The sequence below is a fragment of the Camelina sativa genome, chromosome 19 (assembly GCF_000633955.1).
Source record: "Camelina sativa cultivar DH55 chromosome 19, Cs, whole genome shotgun sequence".
In the NCBI taxonomy this organism is placed as follows: Eukaryota; Viridiplantae; Streptophyta; class Magnoliopsida; order Brassicales; family Brassicaceae; genus Camelina; species Camelina sativa.
The window spans coordinates 17,591,027-17,605,363 of NC_025703.1; the positions used below are offsets into that span (position 1 = coordinate 17,591,027).

The following is a 14,337-nucleotide window of genomic DNA, read 5'->3' on the forward strand; positions in this document are numbered from 1 at the left end:
TTGAAAGCATTTAAAAGTTGTAAAAGCATTTTATTTACCAATCAGGCTTTTATGACTTTATTATTTTTTTAAGCCTCAAAATGACGCAGTAAAATCAACAAATTTTAAAAGCATTCCTTTTTATCTCCCCATTATATTTAAAAGCTCTCCAAGTATATATATATATATATATATATTACATATTTTAGTTTTACAAATTAAATATTCTCATTTTTTAATTTTTCTTTTAAGATCTTTTTCAATAATAATTTTCATTTTATCATCATCATCATTAATAATGATGTAAAATAATTTATGAAATTCATCATTAATAAGAGTGTAACATTCAAAACAATACATTGATTAGTGTTTAATGGGATTTTTGACTGATCATATAACTACTCAATATAAAAAACATTCAAAACAATAAAAAATCAATCACCAAAAACAAAAGAAAAAAGAATTTTCAAACAAAATCACACATTTTATTTGACATACATTTTAAAAAATTTAATTTATCATTAATAAACTTTATCTTTGTTATTAAATTTTTATGAATTATAACTTTAAAAGTTATTGGTAAACAATCAGATTTTAACAGTAAAAGTTTTTACAGTCAAAACATTTACAGCCAAATTCTCTACAACTAAAATTTTAAAGTCAAAGTCTCTACAGCCACAAGTAACAGCCGTTACCAATCAGGGCCTATATATATAGATTTTGTTTTTTTCTCAACCAAACATTATTTAGAAAAGAACTCGAAGGTTGGTAGCCCAAACAAGAGAAAAAAATTTTACAAAGGAAACTGCTAAAAAGTAAAGATCTAGACGACCAAACAAGAAAATCTGCCCTCTATTTGATGAGCGAGGGATCTTGGAAAAGGAGAAGAGAGGAAAGGCTGCCTGTAGCAGGTGGAAATCATTTAGGATGTTAGAGAAGGCGGGCTAGTCGTAAAGAGCTTGAATCATCGCTACTAGTTCTGAAATGTGCGTCTTGAAGCTCTGACAAATAACTCTGTTTGCAAGGAGACACTCCATGGCCCAAGGCAAAGCCTCCAACTATGTGTGAAACAAGGTAGGACTTTGCTGAAGACATCTAGCACCCAACAATAAAGTATGTGCATCGCTGTTACTACACCACCAATCCAAACAAGGACCCTGATCCGAATTCACCGAAATAGTTTTGATAGTCTTATAGGCTTTTAAAATACGATAATTAAGATCATCTTATATAACAAAAAAAGGTTTCCTTCTATATCTTTCACGAGCTTGACATGTGGCAAATTAGTATTTGTCAAATGTCTAATTAATTACTTGATTCTCCAATCAAAAACCCTTCCATTAAAAATAAAAATTTTGTTAGCAATTTATGGACCTTAAATGCATACATATGAGCTACATCCAAATTTTAGGCCGTATTATATGCATTCAGATGAAATATGTTAACTAATAGTTTTGAATATATCACTTTGTGGTTGCATCATCGTCTTTTTTATTCTTAAAAATTTGCAATAGCTTTTTAGTAATTATATATTTTTACCTAATGAGATCATCATCGTCTTGCCGCCATGGGAATGATCCTCACCATCTTCTCCCTCGATTCAGCTTAGTGGTTGAGTGGAACCAGTGTGTTTATGAGACTCTTGAACCGTTTGATATGATTTTTTCTAAAACAAAAATAGTAAAAAAATATAAGTTATATGCAAAGACTACCCTCAGACGACTTAAAAATTAACTGACACAACCAAACACTGTTGAACGAACACTGTACATAAATTCTTCGCCTTTTTACCCTTACTACGCGTTTATGTGCACAAAAAAAGAATTTGGGTAATAGATTTGGGTTGTCAGAAGATTTAAAGTTGTTGGTTATTAGATTTTTTTTGAAGATTGTGTTGTCATAGCTAGAAAAATCTTTAATTAAAGATTCGGAAAAATGTCATTTAAACCATGAACTTTCAAATTTTGGTCATTTAAATCATGAACTTTGTTGTAGGCCATTTAAAACATCAACTTTTGTTGATTAGCTTTTTTAAACATGAAGTTTCGTTGACCAAGCCAAAAAAGACATGACGTGACGTCCGATAGTTGACCTTCTAACAGACGTTACTATGCCGTTAATCACTCTGTTAATAACAAAACGACGTCGTTTTAACGGAAATTTTAATTCGAAAAAATGTAATTTAAACCATGAAGTTTTAAATATAGGCCATTTAAATCATGAACTTGTAAATGTATGTCATTTAAACCATGAACTTTCAAATTTATGTAATTTAAACCATAATATATGAAAAATGTGATCAATACTTCAAACTCTAGTGTAGTGTTCTAATAAACGAAAAAGACTCAATATAAATACAAAAAAACACAAAATACATGACAAAGATAGAAAAAGAAGGATGAATTGATGTTCTTATTTCTCTTTTTCAGAATCGCATCATGAGGCAGAGCCGAAGAAAGAATAAAAAAACTAAACTAGGGTTAAATGGATTAACCGATTAGGCTTATATACTTCTACGGTTTCTAATAAACCAATCGGTCCGATTACTGAACTGAACCAAAATCCGATTATCCAAATCAATTGCGCCAAACGGTTAGGCTTTCTTTTTTTGGTTTACTTCGATAACCAAAATTTTCAAGTTGTCTAGTTTTCACCGAACTGCCAGGGCAAGTTCATGGTTTATATAACAGAAATTTGAAAGTTCATGGTTTAAATGACATACATTTAGAAGTTCATGGTTTAAATGGCATTTATTTAAAAGTTCATGGTTTAAATGTCATTTTTCGAACTAAAACTTCCATCAAAACGACGTCGTTTTGTTAGTAACGGAGTGATTAACAGCATATTAACGTCTGTTAGTAGGTCAACTATCGGATTTCACGTCATGTCTTTTTTGGTTTGGTCAACGAAACTTCATGTTTAAAAAACTAATCAACAAAAGTTGATGTTTTAAATGGCCTACAACAAAGTTCATGATTTAAATGGTCAAAATTTGAAAGTTCATGATTTAAATGACATTTTCCCATTAAAGATTTCTTTGTTTTGGGAAAGCCAACTGCAGTCTACAGTTGATATATATCATTTGGAGTTAGGTCTTTAAACCTAAAAAAGAAAAAATATCTTTCATATCTTCTTCCCTGCTTAAACAGGTGTTTGTTGCAGCCAAGTGTCGTTAACTATCCAGCCTAATCGGAAGAGAGTTTATGGTAAGCCAGACTCCATTTATAAGGGGCATCGGGTTTTTATTTAAATGCTTAGCCCTCCTTTTTTTATGTTAGATACACGAATAAGGTATACTTCTGAATTTCTGTTTTTTGTTTTTTTTTGGTATTCAGATGGAACCAGTTGAGTCGTCGGATCGATTGACTCCAGCTGGGGAAGAACCTCTTGGCTAGAGAGTTAATGTGTACTTCAAGTTCAAAACGCTTATGGCTATCATCGATGCGCTTGATGAGACCCAAATTAAGAGTATTAGTGAATCCTCGCTGGGTGGGCTTCTAGATTTTCCGAACAAACCCTGTTGGTCGGCGACTTTAGGATTGTTTCTTTTGGGTAGACAACTATGTGTGTCAAAATCAAACAAGATATGGGTTGTTTTCGCGGGTACTATAATGCTCCAAATTGGTGGAGAGAATTGCGGGTCGTATAGGGTCAAGTTTTTAGGCAGAAAACTTCAGTCCAGGAAAGCTATTGGTAATGACAGTTCATCAGGTCATGTGTTCGGACGTGTCCAGTGACTACAAAATTTTTTAGAGAATGTGAGAACTAGGATTTGGATTTAGGCAAGTTGTAAGAAAATTTTGCGATACCCAGCTATACGGAGAGTTTGCGGTACAAAAATGCACCGCGGGTGAGAAAATGAAATGGGCGAGGAACGACCCATGCTCAGCCAAGACCGTTCAGCCAAGCTCTGTGAGTTTTTTATCGTGTGAAGTAGCACACGATTAGGATAGGGATAAGGATTATTTGTTATAATTTTTGCCTGATTTTATAGTTTTATGCTTAGAATTCATGCATAATATTATTGAGCCTGTTATACGTTTTAACTTATGAACCGCTAAAGGTTCGTTTAGATCTAGCATTTTGTTTGTTTTATTTTTGGTTAGATCCCTAAATCTGGTTCAAGTGATTGTTGGTATAACCGTTATGCTGTCCACATAGCTCTTATAATGATATGAAATTTTATTACGATATTGATTGTTGGTTGTTATTTGTTTGCTGAAATGTTGTTTGTTCAATCTTGCTTTGGCTTGATTGATTTATGTGATAGTAGCTTGTTAGTAAGATGCTACGAGTGGGTCCTTTTACTCGTAATGTAATTTAAGTTAGTTAGTTGTGGTTCTCTGATTGTCCCGACGGCTCATAGTGGATCGCAACCGCCACGCACTGCCTGACGAGGTGGTAAACTATCACCATAAAGGAAGTAGATCCCTTATTAACAGTCCAGGAGGAAGGGATGTGATTCTTTTAGTCTTTGTTACTAAGGATCGGGGAAGCATTGCCTTACGAGAGATCATAACCGCAGGAAGGCCTAGGAGACGAAGTTATAGCATGATAGTTATTGATTTTTTCCGCTGCGTGTGACTTTAATGTTATCTTGTTGCATTGTTATGCATTAATTTTTGCTTGTGATTGGGGGTTGGGATGGGATATCTAACCATTAGAGAACCCGGACTAGGCACTACTTTTGTTTTGCAGGTAACCAGTAGAGGGTTAAACCTTAGTGGTAGTTGAGACGCTAGGAAAAGCTAGTGTAGGTATCCTGTCTTTTTGTAAAATATGTTGGTTTGAATAAGTCTTGTAATATCTTTTGGAGGTTAGCTCCTGGCTGAAAACCTTATGTTAGGATGTTTATTGTTGTACTTTTTCTCGAATAATTTTTGTGTAATAAAGTTAAGTTTTATATTCAATATTGTTCCTAAATGATTATGGTCTTGTTCGGACCGTCCTAACTCTCACACACGACAAGAGTTTGCAAACCTAAAACCAGATTTGAGTGGCATGTACTGCGGTACGGATATTCAGGGTGTTAAATTCGTTTTCATAACCTCGTTTGACTGTTTGTGTGTATCATCAAGTAGCATTCTCGACCGTCCTGTCTATAAAACGGTTTGGGGGTGTTACAAATTAACGTTTTACATGTGATAAGGTCTTTATGGTAAGAATCATGTTATGAGGTAAATAGTATTTCTAAGTATGTTAATGATGTACATGATACAACTTGACACTTTACTTGTGCCAATGGTCTTCCCACCTAAATGTCTTAGATTGTAGCAAACATGTTATAGTGACACTTCAAGAAATCTTGATTAAATGTAGGTGTGTTAATGCATTTGGGCTCACGAATTTGTTATCAATGTTAACTTATTTCAAAGACGTCTAGCAGAATCTAGTTTTAAAAACTTAATGTTGGTAGACATGGCAAGCGATAAGCTTCAATTTAACATGTTTGTTATTGTTTAACACCGTTAGATTGTAACAACCTTATATACAAACAGCTGCTGGGCGTTTATAGTTCATGCAATTGTTGGCCGCGATCAACAGTTTACATAATTAAACATTCATATATTTAAGTTTCATGGTCCATACATTGTTCTACTCCACATCTGGATGAGGCTTCCCTTTTCTTGATAACTATACATTGGCAGTACGAGTTAGTTTATGTACATTGAAAACTTTCTTCTTCTAGCCAACTTCTTCTTGAAGCGAATACACTCCCCTTTGCAGTAAGATTACGCCTATATACACTGGGAAAATAAATCTTCTGCTTGCCGTTTACCTTCATAATAGATGGACCATGGCTTTTAAATCATGTTTTACCGCCAAAAATCAGCTTCCCTTTATTCAGCTTACATCTCTTGCGAATGACGTTTACATATGTTATAACAATCTAAAAGACTAATATTTGGTATTTATAAATAAGTTTTCCAGTACATGGTATATACTTGCATAGATCGAAGAGTGCTGGTCTGACACAAATACTAGGTCTGCGTTGTCTGACACCACCTCGATCAGCTTTCTTAAGAACCACGTCCAAGTGTCGTCATTTTCACTGTTCACTATTGCAAAAGTTAGGGGAAACACCTCGTAGGTGAGTACCATCTATGACAGTTACCTTCCTGATGTAGGCGTATCCTTGGATTGATGCGTGGAGTGACAAAAACAGATACTTAAATCGGTCAACTCCATTGCTACAGTTTCCATGGCTACATTTGAGTTTGGATTTGTTTCTAAGAACAACTTGAAATAAGGTTGAACCACGGCGAAGCTTCATATTGCTGACCCATGGCATTATCCATCACAATCTCCCTTGCCCTCCACACCTTCAAATATGAAACATTTAGGCTAAACTCTTGACAAAGTATTTTCCGAAGTTCATTTGGCCTCGATCCTCTACCAACCCCTATGTACCGTGTCCTCATAAGATTTCGAATAACAATCGTGATCGCTTGTTTGTAGAAGTCACCTCTAGAATCAACACTACAGGTGTGTTGTAGAGTGATGCTTCTAATCTCGAAACGTCGATGTCTTCCATTTTATGTACATACACACGCCATGGACACATGTAACTAACACAAACTGCCATCACCATCAGCGTGAATACTATAGCGTGTATAAAATGGAACTTCCCACGTATTGCATAGATTGCCATTTTGGTTGTGCAATCTTCCTTATTTTTGAATATTCTACGGACAAAAATTCTATCGCCTTCGTAATCAGCATCCTTCAACGCCCTGTTTAGAAAATCTGGATATTGAAAAGCAAAACAAAAAGTTCTGGTTACACATCATGTTCACTCTATAACAGTATAGATAACATGGTTACCAACTTGTTATTGATACAAAATTCTTACCTTCTTCTCCCGGCTCATCAAAATAAGGTAATGCATCACTGTCACGCAACACCGTTGGTACTAGAGTATCTCTTATCGCAGCAAAAATCATGTTGGAGTCCCCAAACTCACCAGTCGACGGTGCACCTAACTCCATGGGGTTACCGATGCCAAGTTGCTGGGTATTTTCAGCAATGTTCATACGTCTAGGTGACATTGGTGGTATACTGAGGGGTCCATCTGCGCCAATGTAATAGTTTTCCATATTCTCGTCACCAACCAATATATCCCTAGGTCAGTAACAAGCAAAACATATAACATTTTCAGACAAACCAGTGCAATATTGTCATTACCTGTGTCATCTTGTAGCACCTCAGTCAAGAATAACTTGCTTGATGGTTGTATGGTTGGTGTACCATTAGAGGAGCTTGTAAACGAGATTTTCAAGATAACTGGCGGGTTATCACCTTCTCCACCAACGCCTGATAGACTTAAACGTAAACTTGCATCTTCATCTGGAGTAGGTTGTAATGGGACTTCAAATTGCATTGCCCTTGTCGTTTTCTTTCGCTCTACTGTCTGTTGATCTGTCCCCCCTTGCAAACTGTCCACACTAATTTGTGTTGCGCACAACTCCATCCACATCTCGGACTGGTAGTGTTTGCGCGAGGCTTCAAATTCCGAATTACCATAGGGATCATCCGTGATATTTTTTGCTCTTCGTTGTAGCGATTGCTCTGACCTCTTGTACATCACCACTGACTATGTAATCTTTCTCATGCTCGGTAGCACTTGTCCTAGGTTGGACTGTATTGATCCGTATGCCTAGATAATGTGTGCCGATGGATGGCCCAAATCCATAGGGTGCAACTCCGCTGTTCTGGCTATTATTAGTCAGCCATGTTGAGTTGGCTCCTCTAGTTGCAGTATCTCCAATGTTACGTGTTAACATAATAATTAACGCATTATCCCAAACTGCTCTTGTTTCCGCGCTATTCCAGTACTTATATGATATCTTTGTTGCCGTCAATGGCCCCACATCCAATAGACTACGGTATGATGGACTGGTCCTCGCTTGGCCTGCTTTGATAACCTTCACGCGGATATAAACTTCTTCCAAATCTGCTCATATCGCCATGAAAAGAGTCATATCTTCATCATTCAGGATTTGGATTAGGTCTGCTCGTTTCCAGTCAGGCCCCATCATCCACTGCGGCCATTGGTAGTCAACTCAATCTCGTCCTCCGCCCTTAGATCCATCTGTTCTTTCACCAAACTAACAACCTTTGCAAATCCATCGCTCTTTCGCAGACGTACAGCTAAGCAAAAACCTTCGAGCGTGGAAACGTGTTCAAAATTTCCATTTTCAACCTTTTTCCACTCCCCTCGCACCAGATATACAATCATCGTTATTGATATCCTTGAACAGCATATTGGAAATAAGTAAGTTAGCATAATAACCCTAATATCGTTGATGATAAATAACCAAGAAATGTCGCTTTTAATACTCACCTTACTCTTTAATTCTCTAGGTGTTTCTCTATTTGTGGATTAAACCTCCAAATATCTTTTGGCTCTTAACTTTGTTTGTTTGTATCATCCACCAAACCTTCTACTCCGATAATAAATATGCAAATGACTACATTGGTATCCCCACAATCCAGAAAATATCTACTAGAATCATTACACTTTTTATTAATTCTAATATTATATTACAGTTTTAAATTACCATCTAAACCCTAAACATTTTTTATAAATCCAAAACGATATATAATTTTGTTTAATTGTAAAATTTAAACTTTAACCACTCTAACAGACATATAATTTTGTTTAATTGTAAAATCTAAACCCTAAACACTCTTTTTATAAACCCAAACCAACATTTAGTTTTGTTTAATTGTAAAATTTAAACCCTAACCACTCTTTTGTAAACTTAAACCAACATATAATTTCGTTTAATTGTAAAATCAAAATTCTAACCACTCTTTTGCAAACCCAAACCGACATATAATTTTGTTTAATTATAAAATCTAAATCCTAACCATTTTTTTATAAACCCAAACAGACATATAATTTTTAAAATTATAAATTTAAATCCTAGTCCTCTTTTATAAACCCAAACTGACATAATTTCTTTAATAAAAGATCTGCATAATTTGTTTTTTTAGTTTGTTTTGTCCTTTTATTTTAATTTTGATTTATTTTTTAAAATATGATATGACATAACATATTGTTGTATTGTGATTGGTTAATCAATAGGGGTGGATGAGAGTTGTTTGTTTCTGCGACAGAAGATATTATATGCATATAGGGAGTTATAAGTCAAACTAACCCTACGTGAAGAAAAAGAACTAATTATCAGATTAAGCATGGTACAATATTTTTTTAATTGGAGGCTACAAATTAATATCACCCAAATTATAAATTTGGAAATAAAACTTAGATGTGTGTCATTTGAATGTATTTTCTTAATTTAAAATATTTTTTTTAAGATTTTTTTTTTATCTAATAAAATTAAACTACAGAACAAATTACAACGAAGTTACTATTTTATCTTTTAGATACTTGATTGGTATCTTAACTAATGGAGGTCTAAAATTAGATGAAATAACATAATTAAAATTAAACATCATATTATTTAAATAAAAATCAAAAATAATATACAAGGGACATAGTTTTGAGTTTGATGTCCATAAAAATGATAATAATTAAAAAAGAAATCAAAATATTTGCCTAAGCAATATGAGTTCAGTTGCGTTTTGAATATAATTTCTTTTTCAAAAAAAAAAAAAAAAAACGTTTTGAATCTAATAATGGGACTCATGATTTGTTGTTTGATCTACTGTATTTTGAAGGAAAGAAAAATTGCAAGTAATAACTACGGATGGATGACTTCTTTAAACTCATTAGTCACTAACCAAGTGTCGATAGTTCAACTGATAAACACTCTCTGGTAAAGTATAAAGGTCGCCGATTCGAGAGACGACGCTTGAAAGAGAACCATATAAAATACTATGGGGCATGACCTGAGGGGATGTATGGACTTAGGTCCAGAACCTATTAGTAATTAAAAAAAAAACTTCACTAATCACTAATCAATCCTATAGAAAAAGTGGCTGAAATTATAGTTATCTCTCTCAAACTATACATTCCTAGCAATTAGTAACTTCCCTGAATCTGATACCAAAAAAGAAAAATAAATTAGTAACTTTTCTATAAAAGAAAAGAAATAAAGGGTAGACACTTGCTTTGAAACCCAAGAGATGAGTGGCATTGTTTAAAGGTGGTCGTTCCACTTCCATCCCACTCCCACGCATGTGTAAGATAGTCTAATAGACTCATAACAACTAAAGTGATTATTTTAATATTTGGACCATTCCCCCACTTAACTTTATCTTTATTATATGGTCACTAGTCACTAATAATGGCAGCTTTATGTCACACGTATTGTTGACGTAGTACTTAGAAAAAGAGAAAATATGGGAATTCCTGGTTTTATTATTAACACTTAAACACTCGTCTCCCGATATTAAATAGAAAAACAAAGAATTTGTAAAATTCCCCTCGTAAGGTTTTGGGACCCTAGAGAATCCATGGCTATTACTCTCACCAATTCCACTGTAAGTAGATAGTTTTTTGTTTACTACTATTTCCTTCACTTGTGAGTTTTTGATGATGAGAAATTTATCAATTTCGGTCTCAGCTGCACCATATGGACGCAAACCTGGAACGTTTAGGCGACATATATCCTTCTTTCAGCTTGTTGCGTTTTTAGGAATTTGTGCATATATGTAGACATGACAGTCTAAATTTTGGATTGTGTGTCCTTAAGAATGTTTACAGTTTTAGGGTTGGGAGCAAATGTAGTTACTCTTCTTCTGATTCTCATACTCACAGTAATGAAAAGGAAGGATAGATGTAACACAAGGGTAAGCAAGTAAGCCTAATTTCTGGTCTTTGTATTGGTAATTAAACAATTGATCCATTTCTCTTCTCTTCTTCTTTATATAGAAAAGCTACATTGAGAAGTGTGTGTTGTATGTAATACCTGCACTTGGAGTATGTTTGTCATGTGTGGACTTTGTGGTGCTTGTGAGAACGAACCGTAAGAGAGAAGTCATTCTCTGTTTACTCCCTTTGTCTCGTCTCGCAATGTGGGTAAGGTTCTTGTTATCAAACTAAGAATCTTCTTCTTTGTCTTTCTCTTATGTTTTCTGTCCTGAAGCTTGTTTTACTCTGCAGATTGTTGTCATGCTCTCATCAAAGTTCGCTTGTGCTTGTTGCGTTTTCACTAGCCGGATTCTATGTTTCTGGTGGATCTTTAGATCCCTAACAGAGGCCCTTCATCTTACCATGATTTTCACTTTACAGGTAATTCAGTTGTCTTAATAAATCTGTCACAATAAGTAGTTCCTTAACATAATTTGGACTTTGTACAGGAGATTTGCCTGATCATGTTGGACATTACTTTTGGTGTCTCTGTTAATGTCCTCAGGATAAAGCAGACTCCCCCCAAAATCAGGTATATGCTTTTAGTATGGCTCTCTTATTTATTTTCTTTTCCATTTTATTTTTTTGCCTCTCCAGATTCTTATTCTCATTGTAGTTCTTTGGAAGATCCACTTATTGGAGAAGGTGACGATCAAATCCGCATTGTACGGCATCTCTTTTTCATCTAACTAATTAGTACTTGTTTTAAAGAATAGTTAAACCAACAGATCTATTCATTTTTTGAAGGAGAAAACTAGAAGCTGGTGGGATTTGTTCACTTTTGCGTACATCGATTCAATAATGGAATATGGCTCAGAGAAGCAGCTAGAATTTGAAAATCTACTTCCACTCCCACCTGATATGGATCCTTTTACATGTTGTGAGAATTTATTAAGATGCTGGCAACTTCAAGAGTGCAATAATGGCTCAAACCCATCACTATTTTGGTCAATTTCTGGTGTATATGGATGGCCATATCTTCGCCTTGGACTGTTGAAGGTACATTTGCTTATTTTCACTTTCTTGTAATCTTACTATATATTTGCTACCGAAAAATATAAACTTTTGCAGGTGTTCAATGATTGCATTGGCTTTGCAGGCCCCTTATTTCTCAACAGACTTATCAAGTATCTAGAAAAAGGTCTCCATTCTTCTTAAAGATTTTAGTAAATATGTTTACGTCTGGAATCATTTACACTGTTTCTAACTGAACAGGTTCAGAAAGTTCTGTTGGCTACACCCTCGCTATCTCCTTGGGCCTCGCATCTATCTTTAAGTAAATATATTCCTAGACATAACTTTTATTTAACTCAAATGTGTAGAAATATTTATAGGCACTTCTGATATATGCTTTTTTTTTTTGTCTTGTAGGTCCTTTCTTGATACACAATATACGTTTCGTCTTTCAAAGCTTAAACTGAAGCTAAGATCTAGTATAATGAGTGTTATCTACAGGAAGGTAAAACATGTGAAAAGTGAAAACTTGTATTGTGATTGGTGGTACTTGGTTCCTTAATATCTTGAAAGTGAACTATTTATCAAACAAGACGTTTGTATATAAACAGTATGTTTTGGATCCTTTTGCTTTGCCTTAGTGAGTATTAAATTCAGGATATCTAAACATATTAGCCATGACTACATGCAAACTGATGCTCCTTATAAGGTCTTTTATACGATAGCTAGTAACTTGTCGTATCTAACACTTTTGGTTCTTTGGTCAAGGATGTTTTGATTGAGAAATTATATTGTATATATGCAGTGTTTGTTGGTGAACACAGCAAACCGGTCAGGATTTTCTGAGGGCGAGATTCAAACATTTATGTCCGTAGATGCTGACCGCATTGTTAACTTGTGCAACAGTTTGCATGACATGTGGAGGTAACAACATCTGCCTGTGAATAATGAATGTGTTTCCAGTATTGATGATCAATAGAATATCCACTCTTTAATTCTCATTCGATATATTTGTCTCAGCCTGCCTTTGCAAATTGGGATAGCTTTGTATTTTTTGTATACCCAAGTCAACTTTGCTTTTCTGTCTGGACTTGCAGTCACAATCTTGTTGATTCCAGGTACGAGCTTACATCACATTTCCTAATATATGGAGTGCCCACATTTCTCATATACATTTTTCTTTTCTTTTTTTCAGTCAATAAATGGATATCTGTGCTGATTGCATCTGCAACAGAGAAAATGATGAAGCTTAAAGATGAGAGGTATGAGGATATATAATATTCAAGGCCAAAAGTTTAGTTCTGTCGCCAGAAAGTTTCTTCAGTGTGATCCTATGGGGTATTTGAGTAGTGATTTCTTACATTGTAAAAGGTTTTGTTATCGGTCAGGATTACAAAAACAGGAGAGCTCCTAACAAACATCCGCACACTTAAAATGTATGGGTGGGATAACTGGTTTGCTAATTGGTTGAAGGAAACAAGAGCCACCGAAGTGACTCACTTAGCGGTTATGTTTCCGTATCCCTCCTTTTGCTATTTAAACGGTCCTAATAGTAAGTGCTTTGTATTAACTTTTATTTTTTGGTTTGGCTTTTCTAGACTCGGAAGTATTTAGATGCTTGGTGTGTTTTCTTTTGGGCGACAACACCAACTCTTTTTTCTCTTTCCACTTTTGGTCTCTATGCTCTGATGGGTCATCAACTTGATGCAGCAACGGTACTTATTGAATCTTTTTCTATAATATCTTCTGCTTCAAATTTGTAAAAACACTTGTTGACACTCCTGATACTTTTTTTTTATTTTTTTTTTCCAGGTTTTTACTTGTCTTGCTCTGTTTAATAGCTTAATATCTCCATTAAACTCGTTTCCATGGGTCATCAATGGGCTCATTGATGTAAGCTTGTGTTTCAGTCATGTTGAGTAGCATTTTATCAACCATTTTATTTTCAGTTATATATATAGTTTGTTCCCTTGTTACAGGCATTTATATCCACCAGGCGTGTGAGCAAGTTCTTGTGTTGTTTGGAGCATAGAAAAGTATTTTCAATAGACTCTTGTTTGACCTCTGAAGACTTATCTGTGTTTGTGGAAGATGCATCTTGTACTTGGTCAAGTAACGTAGAAGAGGATTATAACTTGACAATAAAACATGTAAGCCTAAGAGTGCCAAAGGGATCCTTCGTTGCAGTTATCGGTGAGGTATAGCAATCATCCCCATCTTTATTAATCTTATTATCCCTTTTGTTTATTTGTAGTATCAGTCATCTGATTAAATTATGATTAACTATTTATAGTATCATTCTTTAACTATTTTTTCAGGTTGGTTCAGGTAAAACATCTTTGTTGAATTCACTATTAGGGGAAATGCAGTGTGTTCATGGATCAATTCTATTAAATGGGTCTGTGGCATACGTACCACAGGTTTGTAAACTGATAAACAAAGGTTCTATGCTTCTTTTTCTTTTTGGTTTCAACTTTCAATTATGACAAAGTCTTACATTGACCTCACTTTTCTGTAAGGTCCCATGGATTTTATCTGGAACACTACGCGAAAATATCTTATTTGGGAAGCTTTTTGACTCC

General features: G+C 34.7%; 2 protein-coding genes across 2 annotated transcripts in view; one reads left to right on the top strand and one right to left on the bottom strand.

The window, feature by feature from the left end:
• On the bottom strand, positions 6,372–7,098 carry LOC104766605. Its single transcript, XM_019241286.1, has 2 exons — positions 6,833–7,098; positions 6,372–6,726 (listed from the first exon to the last, which is right to left on the bottom strand). The coding sequence occupies exons 1-2, from the start codon at positions 7,074–7,076 to the stop codon at positions 6,398–6,400; spliced, it is 573 nt and encodes a 190-aa protein (XP_019096831.1). The 5' UTR covers positions 7,077–7,098; the 3' UTR covers positions 6,372–6,397.
• LOC104766607 (ABC transporter C family member 13-like) overlaps positions 9,515–14,337 on the top strand; it is a 9,701-nt gene continuing 4,878 nt past the window's right edge. Inside the window, exons 1-19 of the mRNA XM_010490516.2 lie at positions 9,515–10,431; positions 10,515–10,555; positions 10,653–10,740; positions 10,823–10,969; positions 11,054–11,182; positions 11,251–11,333; positions 11,418–11,466; positions 11,549–11,800; positions 11,873–11,942; positions 12,017–12,077; positions 12,173–12,260; positions 12,561–12,679; positions 12,776–12,873; positions 12,951–13,017; positions 13,144–13,261; positions 13,354–13,470; positions 13,568–13,648; positions 13,735–13,953; positions 14,074–14,175. Coding sequence (XP_010488818.1) covers positions 10,405–10,431; positions 10,515–10,555; positions 10,653–10,740; positions 10,823–10,969; positions 11,054–11,182; positions 11,251–11,333; positions 11,418–11,466; positions 11,549–11,800; positions 11,873–11,942; positions 12,017–12,077; positions 12,173–12,260; positions 12,561–12,679; positions 12,776–12,873; positions 12,951–13,017; positions 13,144–13,261; positions 13,354–13,470; positions 13,568–13,648; positions 13,735–13,953; positions 14,074–14,175 — 1,956 coding nt within the window. The 5' untranslated portion in view covers positions 9,515–10,404. The remainder of the gene's footprint in view (positions 10,432–10,514; positions 10,556–10,652; positions 10,741–10,822; positions 10,970–11,053; positions 11,183–11,250; positions 11,334–11,417; positions 11,467–11,548; positions 11,801–11,872; positions 11,943–12,016; positions 12,078–12,172; positions 12,261–12,560; positions 12,680–12,775; positions 12,874–12,950; positions 13,018–13,143; positions 13,262–13,353; positions 13,471–13,567; positions 13,649–13,734; positions 13,954–14,073; positions 14,176–14,337) is intronic.